This window comes from Anthonomus grandis, chromosome 13 (genome assembly GCF_022605725.1).
Source record: "Anthonomus grandis grandis chromosome 13, icAntGran1.3, whole genome shotgun sequence".
Lineage (NCBI taxonomy): Eukaryota > Metazoa > Arthropoda > Insecta > Coleoptera > Curculionidae > Anthonomus > Anthonomus grandis.
The window spans coordinates 7,619,707-7,631,756 of NC_065558.1; the positions used below are offsets into that span (position 1 = coordinate 7,619,707).

The window sequence follows — 12,050 nt, forward strand, 5'->3', positions numbered from 1 at the left end:
TGCTTAAAAATCGTGATTTTGCAATTAGAGTTGCAAAAACTGAAATCTGGCGGCTCTTGTTCCTTGAGGGAAAAATTGCCTCTAACCCAGAGAGTTTTTGAGGTAAAAGAAACCTTTTGGTATGAAATTATTGGAAAATAAATATCCTTTTTTAGTCAAAAAACCTTTTTAAGACGTTTCAATTATTTCTCAAAATATTCTTAACAATAGTAAGAATTTCCTTTGAAAATTTGCAAAAAAATAAGCCCTAAACAAAACCACTCTAACTCTTGATATTTTTACTCTACAACAACGTTTTTACCTTAAAATCCATCCTCGGGAACTGCATTAAATTATTGTCAAAGAATTATGAAAATATTCCCAGTGGTTCCAAAGTTATACCCAAAAATGTCCAATAATGTTTAAAAATATTGATGTTACAATTCAAGTTATAAGTATATAAATAGTTAACTAAAATTATTTACTTAATATAAATTCTATCAGGTTCTGATGAACAGTTATTCTTTAAATTACTTACTATTTCACTTTCATTAACAGGAATTACTAGGTTAATGTGTGGGGTGGGTAGAGGGGACAAGGGTAGTTTTGTTAAAGATGGTTTTTGTCTTCTACAAAAAAAAACATTTTTTAAAAACATTATCCTTACACCCTCCACCCACCCAACACACTTTACCAGTAAGAAATTGTTCTACAAAATCACTGTTTACTTAAACTGTTTCAAAAACAGTGATTTTGCAAAAGAATTTCTTACTGGTAACGTGTGTGGGGTGGGTGGGGGGTGTAAGGATAATGTTTTTAAAAAATGCTTTTTTCTTGTAAAAAAAAAATTATTTTCTAACAAAACTACCCTTGCTCCCCCCCACCCACCCCACACACTTTACCAGGGTAGTTTTGTAAAAAATGGTTTTGGTCTTTAACAAAAAAAAGCATTTTTCAAAAACATTATTCTTGCACCCTCCCCCCACCCCACACACTTTACCAGTAAGAAATTCTTGTACAAAATCACTGTTTTTCAAATTAGTATACATTAACAAGTGTTTTTGTACTAAATATTTATATATAATATATATATACAGGGTGTTCCGTTGATCATGTTACAAACTTCTAGAGCAGATAGAAAATGTCAAAAGAAAAACAAAAGTTCATATAAACATGGGTCCGGAAAAGCTTCCTCAGAGAGCTAGAGCTCTTTGAAAATAACCTTTAAAAACTAGTTTTTTCTTAATAGCTTCGGAGCTACTTTAGCTACCGCAACCAATTTTGGGAGGTAAATTCTTGTTAGTATGTTTATTCTTTTGAACCTACTAAATAAAAAAAATATTTGCCAGGGGCTTCAGAATCAGGGGGGTATTTGGTCAATTTAGCGCCATTTCTTTAAGACTTTAATTTTTGCCCGTTTGGGCATTAGAATATGATGTTCCTATGCTTTTGACATAAAAAGGTGCTCTTAGTAAAAGTCGGTAAATGGTAAATATCACCGTTTTTGTGAAAATTGACGAAAAGCAAGTTATGAGATACAAAAATGAATTACCTACCTATTATTATTAATAAACAATTAAAAAAAAATCTGGCGTAAATAAAAAATAAATGTTTAAAAAAAGTTAAGGTAGCCACTTTATTAAATTGGTACTCAAATTAATTAACTGTCACTTTAATTACCTTGAGGCATAAAATGCTTAAATGATTTTAAGTGTAATAAAAAACCAACAAATTAACAATTTTAGAAACGTAAACAAATTTTATTAAAGATTGGTATTACAAAAATAAACTTAAAGTTTTAATTGCTCAAAATGCCGGCCGCCACGATCGATACATTTATTGTATCTACGCACCATATTAAGGTTGACAAGGTTAAAAATATCAGGCGTGGTTTGGATTACTTCAGCAGCTGCGGAAATTCTGGCCACCAGGTCTTCTTCTGACTCGACTGGAGTTTCATATATGAGACTTTGCATATCCCCCAAAGAAAAAAATCTAAGGGTGTCAAATCTGGTGAGCGCGCTGGCCAGGTAACAGGGCCTCCGCGGCCAATCCAGTGCCTTCCAAAATTTTCATCTATAAACTCGCGGACAATAAGTGAAAAATGAGCTGGCGCTCCATCGTGTTGCAGCCATAAGTTCTGTCGTATATTTAAGGGCAGATCATCTAATAGTTCTGGCAGTACATTTCTTAAAAAATTTAAATAAATATTTCCCGTTAAACGAGGAGGCAACATAATTGGACCAATTAAGCGTTCTCCAACAATGCCGGCCCACATATTGACCGAAAACTTATGTTGATAGCTCCTAAAATGAATACCATGAAGGTTTTCCTTACTCCACACATGATTATTCTTAGAATTAAAAATGCCTTCTTTTGTAAATAAAGCCTCGTCAGTAAAAAGGACATATTTTGGAAATTGAGGTTCTTCTGTACACCGGTCAAGAAACCACTGGCAAAAATTCACGCGGGGCATAAAATCATTGGGTCCTAATGATTGCACCTTTTGCAGGTGGTAAGGCCGAAGAAGCTGTTCATTAACAACGTTCCATACCCTAACATGATTTACATGCATCGCATCAGCTACTTCTCGAGTACTCGAGTACTGATGGGTTATCTTCAAATCGCTGAAGCACTTCTTCCTCAAAATCCGGGATTCGGATGTTCCTTTGCGCGCCATTATCTTGGCGTTTTATTTTAACTAGTCTCCCTGAGCCGTTGATTGACCCTTTCAAAAAGTGTGGGAGCTGGGATTCGCCTTTCGGGAAACCGCTCTTCATATAGTCGAGAAGCAGCTCTACCATTACATCGAACTTCCCCATAAATTAAAAGCATATCGGCGTATTCAGCAAAAGTGTAATCTTCTATTACTTAACCGTAATAAAAAGGGAATTAATATCATGTAAAAAATACTGACAGTGGCAATGAATTAGCATTATTATTATTATTAAAATAATTAATTCAGGTGCTGTATCTTAGTTTGGTTTTAGTCAATTTCCACAAAAACGGTGATATTTACCGACTTTTACTAAGAGCACCTTTTTTATGTAAAAAGCATAGGAACATCATAATCTAATGCCCAAACGGGCAGAAATTAAATTCTTCTAATTAAAGTCTGCCCTAGAAGTTTGAAACATGATCAACGGAACACCCTGTATATTAAATTATATCATATACAGGGTTACTGGTAATTCGATACATTCCTTTGGAGATGTGATAGGGGAGGGGGTAAGAAGTAAATTGAACCCTAATATGTATTATGCAAAAGTTGATAGTTTTCGACATATTTAATTTTTTCTGTTTTTCTTCAAAATGTAGACCTTAGTGGTTTAAAAGGCAGTTTCCAGAAAATCCGCTGTATATTTTTTTAACTTTTTAGGCAAAATACATGCTCAACACAATAGTGTTACGTTTGTAATGGCAAAAGTCCCGCAAATAGTTGTAACCATAGGTAAATTCTCGATGCAAAGTGTAATTTTTTTTTCTTAAATAAAATATTACACTTTCTAGTGGATATTTTTTGAAAAAAAAATTATGCTACATTCTTAAAAATTTACATAAAACTTTCTTATTATCTAAGCTAACTCATAGGCTATAAATGCTACCAAAAATTTTAACAGAATTTTGTATTTTTATTATTAATTGTAAGAACGCACTTGAAAAATGCCAAGTGGTATTTACTTCTATGGTATTTAAGTACTATAGCAACAATTTGTTTTTTTAATTTTATTGTTAAACATTTGATGTGTAGATAGTCTGACAGCAATAATTGTTGTGGAAAGTAGTTAAATTACGAGTTTCGAGTTTATTTTTCTCGTGTTTATTTTCACAGAAGGTATTCTATTGGTTTCTGCGCTATGGCCACGTTTACTAACGCTGAATATGCAGATATTATGTTTGTTTATGGGTTTTGCAATGATAATGCCGCGGAGTCTCGCCGAGAATACCAACGTCGCTTTCCGAACCGCCGCATTCCAAATGTCCGTGTTTTCGCTTCGACCTACCGAGCTATCGCTGAAACTGGATCCGTAAAACCAAGAAGAGGTGACGCTGGCGCTCCTCGCGTATATCGAGCAAAAGATGAGGAGGAAATATTAAGACATTTTGAAGACGATCCAACCACATCCACTAATGCCATAGCGCAGCAAACAGGATCATCGCAATGGAAAGTTTGGTCCACGATTCGGCAAATGGGAAGCCATCCTTACCATTATACGCCTGTCCAAGGATTGGAAGAAGGGGACCCGATAAGAAGGGTAGAATTCTGCAGATTTATTATAAATTCTGATGCAGACAATAGAACTTTTTTAACCGACATTTTGTGGACGGACGAGTCAAAGTTTAGTCATGAGGGCATTACAAATTTTCATAACCTTCATTTTTTGGCCGAAGAAAATCCCCGTTTAACAAGAGAAACCAGTTTTCAAAGAAAGTTTTCTGTAAATGTGTGGATGGGACTTATTGGCCGGGATGTAATAGGACCACATTTTTTCCCAGACCATTTAAACGGGGATATTTATGAACATTTTTTACGACATGACCTACAAGATCTTTTTGACGATATTCCTCTCGCCGTTAGAGGACGAATGATATTTCAACATGACGGCTGTCCAGCTCATTTTCGGCGGTCAGTTCGGCAGTTCCTGGATGAACGTTTCCCGAATCGTTGGATTGGTAGGTCAGGTCCAATAGCTTGGCCAGCACGAAGCCCTGACTTAACCCCGCTTGATTATAGCATATGGGGTCAAATGAAAGCACTGGTTTATGCAACCCCAATAATTACCCGGGAAGATCTTATCCAAAGAATAACCAACGCTGCCCAGTAGATCAGGAATACCATAACAACTAGAACAACAAAGACTGAAATGAGAAGGCGCTGCCGAGCCTATATTCGCAATAGAGGCTCTCATTTTGAACAAGATTTGTGAAGGTAAATACTGACAAATGCGTTACTTTACAATTTATAATAAAAATACAAAACCATGTCACCTAACTTTTAAGCATTTGTATCCTGTGAGCTAGCTTAGGTAATAAGAAAGTTTTAAGGAAATTTTGAAGAATGTAGCATAATTTTTTTTCAAAAAATATCCACTAGAAAGTGTAGTATTTTATTTAAGAAAAAAAAATTACACTTTGCATCGAGAATTTACCTATGGTTACAACTATTTGCGGGACTTTTGCCATTACAAACGTAACACTATTGTGTTGAGCATGTATTTTGCCTAAAAAGTTAAAAAAATATACAGCGGATTTTCTGGAAACTGCCTTTTAAACCACTAAGGTCTACATTTTGAAGAAAAACAGAAAAAATTAAATATGTCGAAAACTATCAACTTTTGCATAATACATATTAGTGTTCAATTTACTTCTTACCCCCTCCCCTATCACATCTCCAAAGGAATGTATCGAATTACCAGTAACCCTGTATAAATAAAGTGTGTTATTATGCAGGAAATCCAACCTCAGGAATCTTATAATTATTTTCTGTAACCCTATAATTTATCGTTGTTTTTTAGAATATTCTAAAAAACAGTGATTTTGCAAAAGAGTTTCTTACTGGTAAAGTGTGTGGGGTGGGTGGGGGGTGCAAGGATAATGTTTTTGAAAAATGTTTTTTTTTTGTAAAAGACAGAAACCATTTTTTAACAAAACTACCCTTGACCCCCCACCCACCCCACTCAGTTTACCAGTATAAAATTCGTCTGTAAAATCACTGTTTTTCAAATAAATATACGTGAACAAGTGTTTTTGTATCAAATATTTATATATAATATATAATATATATAAAATTATATTAAATTTAAATAAGGTGTGTTATTATGCAGGAAATCGAACCTCAGGAATCCTATAATCAATATCGGTAATCCTATATTTCAACAATGTTTTTTTCGAACATTCTGAAAAACAGTGATCTTGCAGAAAAATTTATTACTGGGTAAATGTGTGGGGTGGGTGAGGGGCAAGGGTAGTCCTGTTAAAAAATAATGTTTATTTTCTACAAGAAAAAGCATTTTTCAAAAACATTATCCTTACACCCCCCACCCACCCCACACACTTTACCAGCAAAAAAATTCTTTTACAAAATCCCTGTTTTTACAAGAGTTTTCTAAAAAATAAATATGAATTATAGAATTACAGAAATTAATTATACGAGAGAAGAATTGAAGATTTGACTCTTAACTCAATCGAAAGATTTAAACAAACCAAGGCGCATGTGCAAAAACCCACCTTGCCTCTAACATCCAACAAGAGGCAACTTTTAACTGCAAATATCTTCAAAACCGTTTAACCAAAATATACCATGTGACCCCCGAAACTTTTTGGAATTATAAGCAGATTTAAAAAATCCAATAATATTTAAGGGGTGCCACGCATTTACCATCTATTTGCATCATCAACCGGAGGTGGCGCCCTCTTGTAAACATTTCAAATGCAAACTACTTAATTCTATTCCAATCATACAAATAATATACATTGACTTACTTGTGGCACAAGCGTATTGAATAGTGAGATTTCCCTCGCCCCAGGTGTCACCCCCGAAGCTGTCATTTGTCAAAATGAAAGTGCAGTAGCTTAGGCCCGAACACCTTGAAAATTTCACAAATAAATTGAATCGTATAATACATGCCCATTGTCACGAGAAACCCATATAGAGGTTCACCCTCACCCCCCTATATAGTGTGTGACACACTTCTGGGGTGAGTTTGTATACTTTTAAATTGATGTGTTTCTTATGAGAAATTATTATAATTCTTACCGCTTATTCACCGCATCCCGGGGATAGTCGAGTGGAAAGGGCGCGAAAGGGTTTTCGACCGAATTTTCCCGCTCGAAGTTCACATCCAATATGGCGATAATCGAGTCCAGTTGACGGCAGGTTAGGGTTAATTGACAGGATTCACAAGCTGAGACTTCTACTTTTTCTAGAAAAGAAATACTTATGTTATTTTGTGCAAAACATGGTCACGGCAGCCATTTTGTTTATATGACTGACAATTTTTTGTTAAAAGTTCAGGGTTTAATTGCTTTTTTAGGTTAGTTTGAGGCAAATAGTATGATAAGGCATGTTGAAGGTTCTTTGAGGCTTAAAGGTTAACTTAAATATTTATTTTTAAACTGCAAAATGACCGACAAACCCAATTGTCAACGCAGCCGCCATGTTGGATTTGAAAACGTCAAAAATTAGATGTTTTAATCGAGTTTTAATGCTATTTTGAGAGGGCATAAGTATTATATGAGTACATTGGAAGGTTCTTTGAAGGTTAGGCCTTATTTAAAGCCTTTACTGATAATAATCTGCCCAGTTGTTCATAATTTAAATTAATTAAGTGTCTCGCAGCATTGTAGCACTGGAATATGACCAACAAGGGTAAGTGTTAACATGGCCGCCTTCATTGTTTCTCAAATGTCAAAATTTTATTATTTTTTATGAAGCTTTAACGCATCAGTCTTGTTCTGTATGGGTATTATAACAGCATAAAGTTCATTTAAGTCATTATTTATAATTAATCTCCTTACTTACAAGTAATTTCAATTAAAAAACCGACCGCCGAGAAGGCCGAGAAGCACCACTGTCAACAAAGCCGCCATGATGGATGTAGAAACGTCAAAAATTAGAATATTTAATTGGGTTTTAATGCTATTTTGAGAGTACGTATGTAGTATATGAGCGTATTGGAAGGTTTTATGAAGGTTAAGCCTTATTTTAAGTCATTTATCGGCCGACAAGGTCAGGTGTGAACCCGACCACCTTGATTGTTACTCAAACTTTAAATTTTTTTTAAATTTTAATGTAGTCTTAAGGCAATTTTGCCCCCTATGGGTGTCATAAAAGCATAGTGAACAGTTGCCTGAACATTAAGGCATTATTTTTAATAATCACGTATAAGTCATTTAAAACATATAAATATCACGTTGTCTTATAAAAACATTCAAAATGGCCGACAAACGCAACCTTCGACGCAGCCGCCATGATGGATTTGGAAACGTCAAAAATTAGAATATTTAATTGGGTTTTAATGCTATTTTGAGAGTACGTATGTAGTATATGAGCGTATTGGAAGGTTTTATGAAGGTTAAGCCTTATTTTAAGTCATTTATCGGCCGACAAGGTCAGGTGTGAACCCGACCACCTTGATTGTTACTCAAACTTTAAATTTTTTTTTAATTTTAATGTAGTTTTAAGGCAATTTTGCCCCCTATGGGTGTCATAAAAGCATAGTGAACAGTTGCCTGAACCTTAAGTCATTACTTTTAATAATCACATATAAGTAATTTAAAACTTATAAATATCACGTTGTCTTATAAAAACATTCAAAATGGCCGACAAACGCAACCTTCAACGCAGCCGCCATGATGGACTTGGAAACGTCAAAAATTAGAATTTTTAGTCGGGTTTTAATGGTATTTGGGAGCACATACGTAGTATACGGGATTATTAGAAGCCCTAAGGATTCATTTAAATATTCATTTTTAATGCTCTAAAGAGCTATTGACTAATTATATTAAAATAAGGATAGGCGCCTTATTGTATTCGAACATGGCCTATCAGCGTATATCGGAGCCACCTAAATGAATATGTCAAAAATTCGACTTCTTTACTCAGCTTTTAATGCTATTTTGAGAGTACGTTCGTAGATAATGAACATATTGGAAGGTTGTTCGAACGTTAAGCCTTATTTTAAGTCATTATTTACGACAATCTGTCCAGTTTTTGATAATTAAAATTGACAAGTCTCGCGGTATTGTTGCACTAGAAAATGGCCGGCAAGATCAGGTTTCCACCCGGTCGCCTTGATTGTTACTCAAACGTCAAAATTTGATTATTTTTTAATGGAGTTTTACGGCAATTTTTTACCTTTTATGGGTGTCATAAAAGCGTAATGAACAGTTGCCTGAACCCTCATCATTATTTTTAATACTCGCCGCCTTATTACAAAATGCAAAATGGCCAACAAGCGTAATTTTTAACGCAGACGCCATGATGGATTTGGAAACGTCAAAAGTTTACATTTTAAGAATTTTTAATATATAATATTGGAAGGGTTACCGGTTAATTTAAATATCTATTTTTAATACTCTAAGGAGCTATCGCTTAATTATATTAAAATATTGCCTATTGCGTTCAAACATGGCCGACCAGCGTATATCACAGCCGCCGAATCACAGAACCGATATTTTTCTGATATCATTATAATCTGTCCAATTGTTCATAATTTAAATTAGCATAATTTCTCGCAGTTTTGATACATGGCGGACAAGGACAGATGTCGACCCGGCCATCTTGATTGTTACTCAAAGATCAAAATTTGATTAGTTTTAACGGAATTTCAGCCATACGGGAATCATAAAAGCATAGTAGACCGTTCTTTTAAGTAATTTTTTGTCATAATCTCTCCACTTATAAGTAATTTAAATTAAAAACTATCTATCCGCCTTATGGAAATTTCAAAATGGTCTACAAGCGCAGTTGTCAACATAGCCGCCATGATGGATTTCTAGACGTCAAAAATTAGGTTTTTTAATTGTCTTTTAATGCTATTTTGAGCTTACGTACATAGTATTTGAGCATATTAGAGGGTTCTTTGAAGCTTATGCCTTATTTTAAGTCATTATTTGTTGTAATCTGTTCAGACATTCATCAATAATTTAAATTAAAAAGATCTCGCTGTTTTGATGGAATGAACATGGCCGACAAGCGTAATTGTCAAAACGGCCGCCATGATGGATGTGAAAACGTCAAAAATTATAATTTTTAAAGAGCTATTTCTATAATTCGCACGTAGCATATCAAAATTTCTGAGGGTTTTTGAGGGAAACCTAAACATTACATTAAGTACATACATATTTTCAATAAAAATAGACATGTCGGCCATATTAGTTTATCTTAAAGTCATCAAGGTCAAAAGTGGGGCATTTAATACCGCACCGTTGCCATTGTTGCCAAAATTGAATATTTATATTTCATTGCCTGAATCAGCTTATTGAATATATACATACTATATAGAATATTTTTTTACCTATGTATCCAGAATGAATATTAGACACTTGCACTAACAAATAACCCACTATAATCCAAAAAACCATTTCCTAAATAAAGATTCGTCACTTTTCACCGTTCCTGTCCATCTATTCTTGGTTTTTTCAGGAACATACGGTACACCACTCTCAACTCGAATAAATAGCATTTAACTTAAAGATGCCTTTTAGTTATTTTAAAGTTGTTTATGCAATCCGCGTAATTTGTGTATTTTTCATGAGCTTCAACCGGGTTTGTTTTCTTTACTCGATGGGTTTTCGCTTCGGAAATATTAATTGAAACCGTCGAGACATTTGGATTGCGATTAAAAAACGAACGTTTTGTGTCATAAGATACTTCCTTAATAAGGGATCTAATAATAAACTCGGATCCCCTTTTAATGCGCACACTTAAACCACGTAACGGATCAGGTATATCCTTAAAAAAAAAAGAAAAGAAACCACGATGTGAAACCCCGATGAAGAAGTTTGGTTAGTGTGTTTTTCCCGGATCGGTTCTATATATTACTAACGTGGATTTCCACAGGCAGGCGCCCTAATTTTCGATCCCCCACCGGATTTTATGTACACCCTCGCAAATCAATTGTTCAGGGGGTGCACGGTTATGGACCCTAATACTAGTTTTTATGGCCAAAGATAAAATGAATAGAATCTCTTTTTATACATTCATTATTAGACATTTTCAGAAAAACATGCATTTTTAGGCAGCATGCAAGGCTACACAATTAACTTGAACATTTTTTTGAAGATTTCCATTTAATACCATTACCTGCATGGGAGACGTTAATATTGACATATAAACCCAACCATTAAATCGTATTTAATGTCGATTTGTGAACCTTTTAATTCAAACTGAATAATAGAAACAGTTTCGGACCTTTCCTACTCTGTTGCTAATATGGTAGTCACTTTTTTGATAACAAAAAATACGGAATCTACAGGTCTCGACTTGTAGATCAAAAAGCGCATAATAGATTTCTTTTTAAATAGAGATTTTTCCACAACAAAAAAATAAAAACGCTCTTTTTCTATTTTTTTTGCATTGCATCTGTAGTAAACAAATATATTACTGTGTTACAGTTTATTTTCGTCAGATGCATAAAGAATAAGAAAATAAAATGAATCTAAAATGTTTGCGAAAGCATAGCTCGATTATAGAACTTTAAGAGGCCATTTCTAAGTTATTCTGGTGCTAAAATTATTAAAATAAACAGTTATCAGTATTAAATTAGTAATTTAAATTATATTAAACAGTATTAATTTTATTTTTGATATCAATAATTTTCAACCCTTATGATGAAACTCAAATTATTAATCATAACATTAATTTTTTTTTAATTGTTTTGATTTCACTAATGTCAGAAGTCATATCCTAGCCAATAAGATCCCAGCTCATTCTCCTATATCCCTACTAAAACCATTTCTGGCGCGAAAATCTTTGACCTCTAGGAGTCTTGAAGAACAAGCCTTTGAAGAAGGTTGTTTCTTGGTATTTTTGCCGATTTTACTCCAATGAAAAGTTGAAAACTTACCTTTTGGGTATTTTAGTTTGTGGATACTAAATGCCATACTGCAATAGTGCAGGATTATAAGTGGTGTAGTTAAATCCCAACTTTTTCAAGGTTCTTTGTTTAAGTGTCCAGTTTTGTGTTCCCGAGAAAAAACCAATTCCATTGGTAAGTCCTAATATTTTGATTTGGCATCTTGGTTTATGCTAATCTACATATTACACATGTAATTTTATATAAGTAGACTCACGCATACTTTTTAAGTTTAACCATCAATGCTTATATCTACTTACTCTATTGGCGATTCCTCAATCTGGGTATTCTTCCACTTTCAGGCTTTTTTTTTATCCCCCGGTATGGTCTTTATCCACCATTGTAAGACGTAGAAATCTCCACTCATCTACTCCAATAACGTCCACAACATCTACATTGACATTCACTGTTAAACCGATCCACCCAGGTCCCCCATCGCAATCATGCAGCCCTTTTGGAGCCAGGTTTGATCAATGTTTGTGACGTTTAGTC

At 34.2% G+C, this 12,050-nt stretch overlaps 1 protein-coding gene across 2 annotated transcripts in view; it reads right to left on the reverse strand.

Moving 5' to 3' along the window:
• The window catches only part of LOC126743882 (uncharacterized), a 39,610-nt gene extending 29,095 nt beyond the window's left edge, over positions 1-10,515 (reverse strand). The window contains exons 1-3 of one of the 2 annotated variants that reach the window (XR_007663015.1): positions 9,999-10,515; positions 6,737-6,902; positions 6,463-6,566 (exon numbers count right to left, since the gene is read on the reverse strand). Coding sequence is in view for 1 of the 2 variants with exons in the window: in XM_050451134.1 (XP_050307091.1) it covers positions 6,463-6,566; positions 6,737-6,902; positions 9,999-10,065 (337 nt within the window). In the remaining variant the exon portion in view is untranslated. The remainder of the gene's footprint in view (positions 1-6,462; positions 6,567-6,736; positions 6,903-9,998) is intronic. The other variant, XM_050451134.1, reaches the window with a different exon arrangement.
• Positions 10,516-12,050: the final 1,535 nt, after the last annotated feature.